At 40.4% G+C, this 13,067-nt stretch overlaps 1 protein-coding gene across 3 annotated transcripts in view; it reads left to right on the forward strand.

Annotated features, from left to right (window-relative positions):
- LOC149170235 (uncharacterized) overlaps nucleotides 1-13,067 on the forward strand; it is a 338,695-nt gene that overhangs the window by 173,655 nt on the left and 151,973 nt on the right. For all 3 annotated transcript variants that reach the window (XR_016259855.1, XM_089428960.1, XM_089428961.1), the window contains one exon: nucleotides 3,490-3,580. Coding sequence is in view for 2 of the 3 variants with exons in the window: in XM_089428960.1 (XP_089285086.1) it covers nucleotides 3,490-3,580 (91 nt within the window). In the remaining variant the exon portion in view is untranslated. The remainder of the gene's footprint in view (nucleotides 1-3,489; nucleotides 3,581-13,067) is intronic.

The following is a 13,067-nucleotide window of genomic DNA, read 5'->3' on the forward strand; positions in this document are numbered from 1 at the left end:
CTTTCCACTGAATGATTTGCCTTTCTCTCATGTCACACCTTTTACAAGGACAACATCACAAGTGAGTAATACTAGGACTCCTCCTGTTGGTGAAAATTTGAGAAGAGCAGGGAACTTAGGCTGTGGTGACAGTGGACCTCTATCCTAGGTGTTGTTGTGCCCTCTAGCTCTAGCCTTTCAAGGCACCCCCTTTCACAAGGCCTGCTAGTTTGTGCAATAAGTACCATGGGTCAATACCTTGGATCTTCCAAAAACCATGGGTTCTTTTCCTTCTTTTAATAAAGTGACTTTTTTGTAGGGTTTATTCTTTAATTCATTTTTAAGTCACTTAATAATCACTTTTATTAATTTAATAACTCAACATCACCTTAGAGATGACTTTAAATAATTAAATTAGTTAGTTAGTCTTTTGTTCCCAAAAGGGGACATTACACTACCTCTCATAAAACTCCTTGTTTACTTACAAAAAATCCCACAATAGTTGTGTAAAACGGTCCTAAAAAGAGAGATATACATGCAGATTACATAGCAGTGTCAAACATCAATTTGATCTACAACAAAAGAAAAACATAACTTCACCAAAACACCTTTCCTTCCTTTAACTTGAAAAATGACAATGTACTTGGCCTCTTAAGGGAGTATTTCCTTCTCCTAAACTTATCCCTTTGCAAGTGAATGTTTCCTTTCTTTTATAGTCTGCAAACTCTAACTACCTTTTCAATGAAATATTCAAGAGAAAGTTGGAAACTTCTCATTTGGTGAACTGCTACTCACAAAAGGGTAAATCCTTTTGGTTGAAATGCTTTGAATGGGCCATACATGCCACATTTCAAGTTCGTAATCAAAGAATTCCATCTATTATTCATTATTCCTTGATAAGAGAGATAAAGGTGAGTTGTTTTTGATGGTTTGATGTTGGATGATCCTCTAAATAGTGCTTCTTCTTCATCACCAAATTGGAAAATAGTCCACATATACCATGTGGAATCTACTTGAGTATATGTCTCTTCAAAAGAGGATCCTCTAACCACCTCTTGTCCAAAAATAACAATAACAAGCCCTAAGAAGTGAAATGCTTCTCAAATATTGTGTTATTCCCATGCTTTAGGCCTTGTCAAATTGTTCTTCTCCAAGGAAGGGTGCTCCTCTTCGTGTGGGTAACCCTGATGGTGGAATGTGCCAAGGGGTTCATAATGTAACCAAATATGTAACTCATTCTTGGGAACTGTGAAATGACCCCCTCAATGGTGAAACGTCATAAGAACATACAAATCACCTCCAAATATGTGAAAAGGCACCTTAGAGGTGATGCTTGCATAAAAAAATGAAGTAAGTCCAAATAGATGATAAAAGATAAAGTGCCTCTATTTTAACTAGGTAGTGCCTACACAAATAGAATAAGGTGGATGACCTTCAAGGCAATGCCCACTCCAAAAGATTCACATCCTCATCACTATACTACTGAGAAGAATGCCTTGAAAATGCAATGAAACTTGCATTTTTAGGCGGCAGCATGTTGGGAAAAATAATATGTAGCTTTTCATGAAATTTATTGTTTAGAAGAGGTGGAGTCATATCCTCAAAGAAATCAAGGTAATACAATGGGAGTGATTGACATTATGATTGGAGAAAGTTTCTTGATTTTAGCTCGAGTACTGTTACCCATCCATATACATGGTAAACCCTAGGAGAAAATTTTTGTCTTACATTGCAACTTGGCATCCAAAAGCCCTTCCATGATCCACAGATAGCTAGCCTCAACAGCCTCTTATTCATTTTTTGTCAATGCACTCATTGATCTAACCTACTTATTCAATGAAGGTGGGTCATCTATTGTGTGGTAATTTAACCATTTTTTCATCCAAATGCTTTCATTTCATGTTTAAGGCATTCTAGCATGGATCATAGGTTGAAATTGGATTATAGATTGCTATTGACTGTGTACATTTTCCCTTACTTCACCTTGGTGGTTATCACGTGTTTCTAGTCCAGTGTGACCTTCCTTATGATCTTTCTTTCATTGTTTAGGAAGGGTACAAATAGGAGGCTCTGATGGTGGCAGCGCTCCATGTTATTCATATCCAACACTTGTCATCATTCCCCAATGTCCATTATTCCATCTTTTTATTGGTTGTTGTGAGTCGCTCGTATTGGTTCCCTGTTGGTCTTGTCCTATGAGAATAAGGGGTTGAATATTCCCCAGGTTGATGCATTTGTAAGAAAAGAAAAAACATGAGCCAAATGTCAAAATGCAAAGGAATGGCAAGGGATGTAAAGCAATCAAAATCCAATTATAGCTTGAGTTCTACCCCTATATAGCCACTTGTCCTCAAGAGTATCCATGAATATCACGCTTATCAAAGTAAAAGGAACACTTTAACTTGATAAATCCATCAAGCTAGTTAAGCAAGTTGTATCAAAGCAAGAAAGAAAAAGGAAAAGCATGGGGGTTTGGAAAAACAAAGCCAAGGGAAGGTAAGTCAAACAACTAATTTCTCCCTCTACAAAAGTGCTTGTTCTTTAACACTCTTTCTATTTTTGATTGAGTGAATGACTAACTGTTGTATCTTTGACTCCTTTCATCACCCCACTAGTCCTAATAGCTAGATTGACCCAGTGTTACCATATTTGACCTCCACATGGCATGAATGAGGACATCGTCATGCTTGAGAGAAGGATCTCTTTACCATAGGAAACCTGGAAATTATGCCACTTGGGTTTTGTCAACTATTTTTGTAGACTGCTTTTGACATATTGCATCTCTCATTTTGTCAAAATATACCCGTGTAATGCCACCTAGAAAGTCCACATACTATTGGACCACCTTTGATTGCATTTTCTTGGTGATGCCATCACATTTTGGAAAAATTTCAATATGGCATGTCATTTATATTTTTTGCGAAGCATTTTGAGACTAAGTTGACTTTTTTACTTTGGGACCACATGCATTGAGAAATGTGTACTGCCTCAAGAAGCATGAATCTTAATTAGCACTACACATGTCTTAATCTTAATTTTTCTACTAGGATAAGGCTAAATGGTGGGCCAGATAATACCATGCCTAAGTTTCTAATGCCACCACTTCCACCAAGTGTCCTTTATAGGTGATAATAGAGTTGGATGCCTCATTTTTAGACATATTGGATGATGTAATCTTTGTATTTCAAAGGATGAGCTATAAGCCAATAGGAAATGGTTAGAGTTGAGATAAACATTGGGTATCATGAATGGAGGGTGATTAAAAGTTAAAACCATGATTTTTGGACCTGTCCATAGGAAATGAGATCTATCCATGGTAAGCATGTTCACTTTGTTGTTATATTTTCTAGTTTCTTGATTTTTAGGGACTTCTTGTGATAAGTATCTTGTCTGTCTTGTTTACAAGGGCCCTAGATTAAGCTCTTCTAAAAGTGAAGTTTGGAGTTGTTCCACTTTCTAGTTATAACTTAGAATTCTTGGTTATAATGGACATTGCACTTTCTTTTGCAGGTCTCATGAACAAATGTCTGCAAAAATGATAGACTACATTGTTGATGAGCACCAAATTGATATAGATCCTATTGATATTAAGAGAGTCAAGGTAAGTTACTGCAGTATATTAGACACAGTTTTCTTATATGTATGATCAACTTTCCTTGAATGACATTGTTTATTTTTTACATCAAATCTATGTTAATGCTATGGAAAATATATTTTTGTTAAAATCTGAAAGTTCTATGCAGAAAACTAAATGTACTTTGCAGAAATGAATGTACTTTGTAGAAAGTTGAATGTAATTTGTAGAAAATTGAATGTACTTTGCAGAAAATTGAATGGAACTAAATGTACCTTGCAGAAAACTAAATGTTCTATGTTGTTGCAATTACTGAGAATGCAAATTTCCTTTTCTAAACTTTTCAGATCAACAATTGTAGATAGAACATAAACTTAAGGATCATATGAAGACAATCAAGCACGAATATAAGACACTCAGAGTTAGGTCCAATGCCCATGGAAAAACCCACAAAGGCAAAACTCAAATGATTCTTCTTTTATTAGATTTCTTCAATTGTTCAGCAGAGTACAGAGAGAGAGAGAGAGAGAGAGAATGAGAATGAATAAAGTCACCAATGTTTGATCAACTTGCAGTTGAAGTGCTCTTTCTCTTTGCTTGAAGATCTCCTTCTCTTGATCAAATCTTGTCCTTCGCACTTGCTCTAACTCTTTCATTTCTCTTACTCTTCACTTGCTCTCACACTTTTTTTGCACACACTCAACCCTAGGTCTCCTTCTTCACAATGAACATGATACTCTCAACTCTCACTTGCTCTTTCTTAAATAGATGAGAAAGGAGGAGTTACAAAATGAATTCATGCCTTTAGCGAATAATAGGAGAATTGAATTCCATGAGGGAGGAGTTACTCAAGGAGAAATGTAACTCATTCCAAGAATAGAGAGAGTGATACATTTGTCTTGAGGAGTTATAATTTGAATTATGGAGAGAGAGATTTACACATAAACATGAGAGAATATTTGGTGAGGGTTACAAATCGAATTGAATGAGGGAATTGCAAGTGCATTTAATGAGGAGTTACACTTTTGTCATACATTGAATTAGTGAGGGAGAGTTACATTTGTTGGAAAACGTAACTAGGTTCGGTCTTCAATTAATGTATTTGAGTCATCTTGTAATGTACTTGTCAAAAGAATAAAGAATTTTTTTTTTTATTATTATTGTGACTTATTAAAGCATGGGTTTCATGCTTGGGTCACCATGTTTTAGGTCAAAGTCATGATTGGGATATTATGAAATGCTATTTGAAGTTCTTGTTGATGATGTCATGATTGGGATTTCGGTATGATCATCAAATCTTAACTTGTTAGGGTTGAATGGTGTTTTTGAAAATTTGGAATAGTAGAGTTTGCTTTGTCGAGTTATGAAACCCTAGATATTTAGGGTTTGGTTGAGCTTATAAGAAAAACCTTTGTTATGTGTTTAAAGTAAGATCCTAGGAAAGAAGCCCTAGGTATATATATATATGTGTGTGTACATTTGGTCGAAACCCTAGCTTGGTCTAGGTTAGTATATGTTTAATTTATTAATGTTGTCGGACATATGATATGCTTATGCAGGATAATGAATTCCTAGATATGTGTGTTGACCTGGTTATTGATGGTCATAAGTCTTAGGATTTAATATAAGTCCTTGTCTGAGATTCTAGGATGATGATATTTGGAAATCTAGGGTTTTGCAGATAAACCCTAGTAGTAGTTAAATTCTCTAGTATGTGTGATATAACAATCTGAGATCTATTTAATGATTGTTGAGATTGTGAAAATGGAATTCTAGGGTTTTGGAGTTAAACTTTAGTAGAAGTAAAAATCTCTGATGTATGATGACAATGTGATAATTTGATATTTGTGTAAATCTAAGTTTTAGTTGTGATTAATGTTTGATTGAAAATCTAGGGTTTGCAACTAACCCTAGTGGAATTTAGTCATGTTAATGACTAAGTTGTGATTGGTTTTGATTGATTCTTTTGTATGAAATCTAGGATTTGTATGAATCCCTAGTGGAAAGTCTAACATATGAATTCTAAAAGTTGTTAGATACCTTGTAGATCTATATTTGTTTGAATTGTTTCTAGGGTTTGCTATATGTTGTAGTAGGGTATGTTACACCTTTGAAAGAAACATTGAAACCCTAGATGGAATGAAAGTTGTTATGAAGTAGTCTAGGGTTTATGACAAAGTCCCTAGCAAGATGTTGAAGAGTATATGTCTCTTGTTTATAATTAAGTTTGGGTATCTAATATGTATAAAGTTGAAATGCTTTCATGATTCTGATATGGCTAACTTCATGCTTCTATAGATTTGGTTGTACTTGTTATCTAAGTTGTGTAGGTACACAATCTTCAATATGGTGAAGATGTTTGTTGATGTGATAAGCATGATGGGGATGATGATAACTCTGATGAAATGGTTGGAAGCCACAAAAGATTCTCCAATGACGAAAAGAAGAAGTTGATCTCCTTGAGGAAGCCTGAATAGAAGAGATCTCCCTAAGATTAAGAGGGAGTCTAGATAAATAGATGCTCCCTAGTTGAGAGAGAGGTCATAGCTTGGATTTGATTGAAGAATGAATTTCGGAGGATATGTTGCTGCATGAGAAGTAGGAGGGGAAAGTGTATGATTGAGGAATCTTTTGTCAAAGATTCGGTTGATAGTCCTACTATGAAAAGTTGAGAAGCAACATCTAGACCCCATAGGTTTGTATTTGATTATGTACATATGAAAGTATATTATTGGTTGGGGTTGTGTTTGTACAGGTGAATCCCTTGAAGGTTTTGATAGCATGATGATTACCAATCAGTTTGATTGGGAGAGATTGGTCATCCTTGAATTGCTGGATCAAGGAGTGTTGAGGCTTTGTGAGTGAAGCATTGCCTGGGAGGACATCTGGCTAGAACGCTGTGTTGATGTCTAGGTCCCGAAGTTGGAAAGGTGATGTTGATTATAGAGCTTTGTTTTTGGATACACACTTGGTCTTTGGGTTGGTGGTTAGCAAGTAAGCTTGATGGTACCTAAAGGGGCTGAAATCTTGAGACAACCTTATTCCCACTTGGATAGATTGCCCTGGTCAGGAATTTAGTCCGTAGCACTGCGGTGCCTAAAATTTCTTCATGGTACATATAGTTGAGATCTTCCTTGTACTTGTATATGATGAATACCTCCCTAGTCAATAGGGAGTGTTGGAAAATGTAACTAGTTTCGGTCTTCATTTAATGTATTCGAGTCACCTTGTAATGTACTTGTCAAAAGAATAAGAAAATAATAATAATTATTATTATTATGACTTATTAAAGCATGGGTTTCATGCTTGGGTCACCATGTTTTAGGTCAAAGTCCCCATTGAGGAATTCTAGGATTTATTCTAAGTCAATAGAGCCATTGTGCTTTTAAAGAGACTGATCCAAATTTAAACAAGAACGCAACAAATTACAGATATAACCATAAATACAGAGATGCAGCAGAAATAATAATTCATTTCATTAATGTAAAATACTGAAATATGCTTACAAACAGAAATGGAAATAAACTAGCTCGAGCGATGGTAGCTTATCTCTGAGAAGAGATGTGGTGGCTACATGCCTCTGAACTGCGTTACAATGAGGCTCAAGGGCATTTTTGTTATCGCACAATAAGAGAAAACCCTAAACAAGCAAAACCCTAACTAAAGGAGATGTAACACCAAGAGTTTATGGGTCCCGTTGGGGTTAGTTGGATAGCCAACTTCCTGGGGTCGTGACTTGGTCATATTATTTCTGTTTGATGTGCCTGATACCTCGTTGGAAAGATCTCTTCGAGGACTACGACGAAAAAGATGATTTTATCATAAAATCTTTGGCGGTGGATTGCCAAAAAAACGCCGTTTAGGGCCTCAAAATGGCTATGGAAGTTTAGGACCTGAAAACTGCTAAAAATAGTAAACTGTGCTACAATTAAGGAAACTGAAAAACAAAAAGAAACAATGGTGGGGGTCCAAGTGGAATTGGCGGGTGGCCACCAATATCCACCTGGATCATTCCTCCCCCCTTAGGAAGCAATGGTCCCCATTGCGTTGAGTTCCTCCATGAGATGAGGTAACATCTGCTAAACTTGGTCCCTGGTGAGCCACTTGCCTTGGTGAAGGAGTTGGCCTGCGTTGACAACTCGTTACAGTTGGATCTTCTACTGGCGAGTGTGCTTGATCTGCGTGTCCATGATCCGATCAGTTGCATCTTGTTCCATGCAATTTGGATTTAACTCTATTGGTGTGAGTTGCTCTGCAATGTCGAATGTGTCTAGTAATGGTGGAAAGTATGGCTGAAGGCGGTCCACATTGAACACTTGGTGCAGGCCAAGGAATGGGGGAATGTTGAGCTCAAATGCATTGTCTCCCACAGCCTTGGTAATGGTGTAAGGACCATATCGGAGTGGTCTGAATTTCCGATAGGCTCCAGTAAAGCGTTCCTTTTGCAAATGCAACCAGACTTTGTCGCCCACTTGAAACTTGTGTGGCACCCGATGTTGATCATGTCGCTGCTTGTGCTTGGCATTTGATTTCTCCAGAATGTCGTGGACCTACTGGTGGATATGTTAGATGTGCTCAATGAAGCTATTTGCTTTATCAGTTTCGGACTGGACATAAGCCGAATCTGCCTGAGTAGCTGCAAATGGCATGGCCACGTCAATGGGACATAGTGGCTAGAATCCCAAGCCCACCTGAAAAGGGTTGTGGCCAGTCGAACTGTGGAGAGCCTAGTTATAGTTGTGCTGAACATAAGGGAGGCTCTTATCCCATGTGCGTGGATGCTTTGAGTTGTACATGCGCAGAATGTGTACGATCATCCTATTGACGACCTCTGTCTGGCCATCAGTTTGGGGATGGAAAGCTGTGGACTTAGTGAGTTTGGTGTCCAGCATCGACCAGAGACTGGACCAAAATGTACTGAGGAACCTGCTATCCCGATCTGAGATGATAGACTGTGGGATCCCAAAGTGTACCCACACTTGTTCAAAGAAGAGTTTAGCAGTGGCTTCTGTTGTGATATTCTTCTTGCAGGCCGCCATAATGGCCATCTTCGAGAATCTGTCGACGACCACAAAAACACAGTCATTTCCATGCTTAGTAGAAGGAAGGCCCGACATGTAATCCATGGAGATGGATTCCCAAGGTCGACTAGGGGTAGGCAGCGGAGTATAGAGGCCTTGCTTCTTGATGGTCGGTTTGGCAATGGCGCAGGCAGTGCAGGATTTGATGTACTTCCCGACATCCTGTCGAAGATTCGGCCAATAGAAATACTTCTGCAGTACTGCCACCGTTTTCTCAACCCCGAAATGCCCAATAGCCCGACTGTAGTGCGCTTCCCAAATCATCTTGGCATGCTCGCTTGAAGGAACACAAAGGTGACCCAGGTGGCATAACAGGGCATCTTGGAGGTGAAAATCTGGGACATTCTGACCCTCCAAGAGCGTCTGGTATGTGTGGTCGAATTCTGGGTCGCTTTTATAGAGAAGTGGCTCATCAGAAGTATTGTGCTCACAAGAGTTGAGCATGGTGGTTAACGCCATGATCAATGGTCAACTGAGACAATCTGCAACATTATTGGTGTTGGCCTTCTCATACTTGATATTCAAATGGAACTGTTGCAAGTATGTGGACGACTTCTGATGACAATCATTCTGCAACTTCCCTTGCATCTAGATGAACTGCAGGGGCCAGTGGTTTGTGTGGATGACCGTTTCCTTCACCAAAATGTAATGCTTCCATTGTCAGCAGGCCTGCACAATGGAATACATCTCTTTGTCATAAGTGGGATACTTCCGGACTGTGTCTGAAAGTGTCTCACTGTGATATGCCACTAGATGCTCGTGTTTAGTAAGGACTGCCCCAATAGCATAGTCAGAGGCATCTGTCTCGATCTCAAATGGTTGTTGCAAGTCTGGTAATGCGAGCACTGGTGCCGAGCAGAGGTGATGTTTCAACTCTGTGAATGCCTTTTGTTGAGATTCAGACAAAAATAATTTCTCTTTCACTCCTCCCTTGGTGACTTGACTTAAGGGCCAAGTGATATGAGAGAATCCCAACACGAACCTACAATAGAAATTGGCAAGACCCAGAAAGCTGCGGAGCCCTGTCAGAGCGGTTTGAGATGGCCAATCCTTAATGACTTGGATCTTGGCTGGATCCATATGCACCCCCCGTTCATCAATAGTGTATCCCAGATACTGAACTTGGGTCATGCCAAAAGTGCATTTCTCCAAATTAGCACATAGCTTGTGTCGCCACAGTGTTTGGAGAACCTGTCGGATGTGGTGGAGGTGCTCTTCCCAACTCTGGTTGAAGATCAGGATGTCATCCAAGTATATCACTACAAATGAGTTGGTGAATGGCCGCAACATGTCATCCATCAGCCTCATGAAGGTTGCAAGAGCATTTGTCAATCCGAAAGGCATAACCAACCATTCGAAAAGGCCCTCCTTGGCTTTGAAGGCAGTCTTCCACACATTGGAGGGTTCGATTGGTACCTGGTGATATCTTGACTTCAAGTCGATCTTGCTGAAATATTTTGCCCGCTTCAGTTGGTCCAGAAAGTCATCAATCTGTGGGATCAGGTACCTATTCTGGACAGTGATCTTGTTCAGCACCCGATAGTCAATACAGAGTCTCCAAGTCCAATCCTTTTTCTGTACCAACACGATTGGGCTCCCACAGGGCGATGAACTCGGTCAGATGTGACCTTTCTGCAGCAGCGCTTGAATCTGCCTCTTGATTTCGTCGTTCTCTAGAACGTAGCGCCAATAGATTGGTCCATTGGGCAACGGCGCACCAGGGGTCAGATCGATGGAGTGCTTGACCTGACAATGCAGAGGCACCCCTGCGGGGAGGTGAAGATGTCCTCGTACTCATCCACGACCTTGTCCATCTGTTGTTTTCATGTGGAGGGGCCTTGTCTGGAGGTCGTGGCCACCGTCTTCTTCTTTCCCTGAGGGCGTATCATCAGGAAAACGAATTTCCTGGTTTTGGAAATGAGCTTATTGCATTGATTTGCAGTAACCAACGAGATGGCGGTAGGCAGTGCTACCTCCGGTATCCTGTACAACTTATTTCCCAAAGTAACAATAACAGCACGAGGCCTTGATTCATACACAGCATGCCGCTTCCACAAGTATGGTTGGCCTAATAATACATCACAAACATCAAGGGGAGCAACATCACATAATACCTCATCTGTGAAGGGCTTGATGTTGTATGGAAGGCGACACTGCTGGCTTACGCGAAGATCTCGTCCCTGGTGAAGCCACTCGATGGTGTACGGTTGGGGATGTGTTGTGGTCGGCAAGCTTAGCCGCTTCACGACCTCTGCTAAAATGAGGTTCTTTTGGGTCCTGTTGTCGATAATGAACTGTAGTGGGGAACCCTTTACCCACATCTGGGAGAGGAAGAGGCGCTTCTCCTCTGGATCTTTGGGTTCCTCCTTCTGGATCTTCGTGGTTGCAACAGTGGTGTTGGGCTCTGCATCGATAATCTTCTTCCCTTTGTCATTCCCCTTGTCGGGTTTTGACTCAGAGTTGGAACATGCATCTGATTCTGAAGCCTTTAGCTTGGCCACCAGTGACTACTTGGCTTGACACTCACTTGTGTTGTGAGTGGAGCTCTTATGGAACTCACACCACTTTCCTGTGTCCTTCTTCAGCTTCGCGGTGTTGTTCTTTGCTTGTGGCTTTGGCGAGTTGTCCTGGGCCACCCCGCCTTGGCTTTGTCCTTTGTTCTGTAGTTTGGGGGCACCTTTCCCTTGCTTCAGATTCGCAGATCCAAAGTCTCGCTTCTTCTGTTTAAACTTTTGCTCAATCTTGACAGCGTATCGGTACACCGTGCCGAGCGAGATGTCCAGGAACTCCATCTCGTCCTGGATGTACCTGTGTAGGTAGCCGCGGTGTTTGAGTACCAAATGCTGCTCAGAATCCTTGATATCCAACTTTGTGCGAAGGGTATGAAAAATATTGATAAACATTGGCACATTTTGGTTCCTTCCTTACCGCAGCGTGGTCCACTTTATGTATTTATCCTCATAGCTTCCGAGAGGGTAGTACTGCTCCTTGATGGCATTCCGGAATGAATTCCAAGTGGGTGCGGTTGAAAATAGTGAGGCCGTACTTTCATCATTCTGCTTGCAGTAGGTTTCCCACCAGTCCTTGACGTGGGGGGCGGCTTTGAGAAGAGCGAAAGTAATATTTTCCCGACCGAAAAAATCATGAACAAAAAAATACCCTTCTAGCAGATTTAACCATTTATCTATAGTGTTTGCATCTATCTGACCCTCAAATATGGGAATGTCAAAGTTAACTTGTACTTTAAAGGGTGTGGCGCTTCCAGAGTAGTTGCTGGAAGTAGATGTGTCGCCCCTGGGTAGCCGCTGAAGGATCTGGGCAAAGTTGTCCATCATTGTGTTTCTTTGTTGCTCGAGGGCCTCTTCGAGCAAGATTTTGATAGGATCTCCTACCCCATCGTCTTTCTTTTCATCCGCCATGGGAGGTCGTCATGATTTGCGAGGTTGATTTGGCAAAGGTTTGACTAGTTCAAGCTCTAACTCCTTATATCCCGACCTCATTGGGGACATGCAAAGAAAAGCAAAGAGCAAGTCGCTCTGATACCACTGATCCGGATTTAAACAGGAACACAACAAATTACAGATGTAACTATGAATGTAGAGATGCAGCAGAAATAATACTTCATTTCATTAATGTAAAATACCGAAATATGCTTACAAACAGAAATGGAAATAAACTAGCTTGGGCGATGTAAGATTATCTCTGAGAAGAGATGTGGTGGCTACATGCCTCTGAACTGCATTACAATGAGGCTCAAGGCCCTTTTTATTATTGAACAATATGAGCAAACCCTAAACAACCAAAACCCTAACCCGAGGAGATGTAACACCAAGAGTTTATGGGCCCCGTTGGAGTTAGTTGGACAACTAACTTCCTGGGGTTGTGACTTGGTCATATTATTTCTGTTTGACGCGCCTGATACCTCATTGGAAATATCTCTCCCAGGACTACGACGGAAAAGATGCTTTTATTTAAAAAAAATTGGCGGTGGATTGCCAAAAAAACGTCGTTTAGGGCCTTAAAACGGATCCGAAAGTATAGGACCTGAAAAACTGCTAAAAATAGTAAACTGTGTTACAATTAAGGAAACTGAAAAACTGAAAGAAATAATGGTGGGGGTCCAAGTGGAATTGGCGGATGACCACCAATATCCACCTAGATCAGAGACCCTTCTCACGCTTTTGAATAATGTAAAAAGGTTAAGTATTGAGTCAAAGGTAATTTATGTATCCTCCACATCAAGTCGGCCTAGAAGAGATCAAGTCAGCCTAAGGACATCAATTCGACCTCCCTTGAAGCCTATAAATAGAAGTAAGTCGAATTCATTTGGAGCATTTCAGCTTAAGCAAGTTCAATATCTCTAAGGGAGTTGGGAAGTGCAAAGTACGAAGCTAAGAAGCCAAAGGAAGTGCGAGTTGGGTGGAGTCTAAGGA

The sequence above is a fragment of the Pinus tabuliformis genome, chromosome 4_2 (genome assembly GCF_031772625.1).
Source record: "Pinus tabuliformis cultivar Carrire ecotype Pingquan chromosome 4_2, CPIR1, whole genome shotgun sequence".
NCBI classification, from domain to species: Eukaryota; Viridiplantae; Streptophyta; class Pinopsida; order Pinales; family Pinaceae; genus Pinus; species Pinus tabuliformis.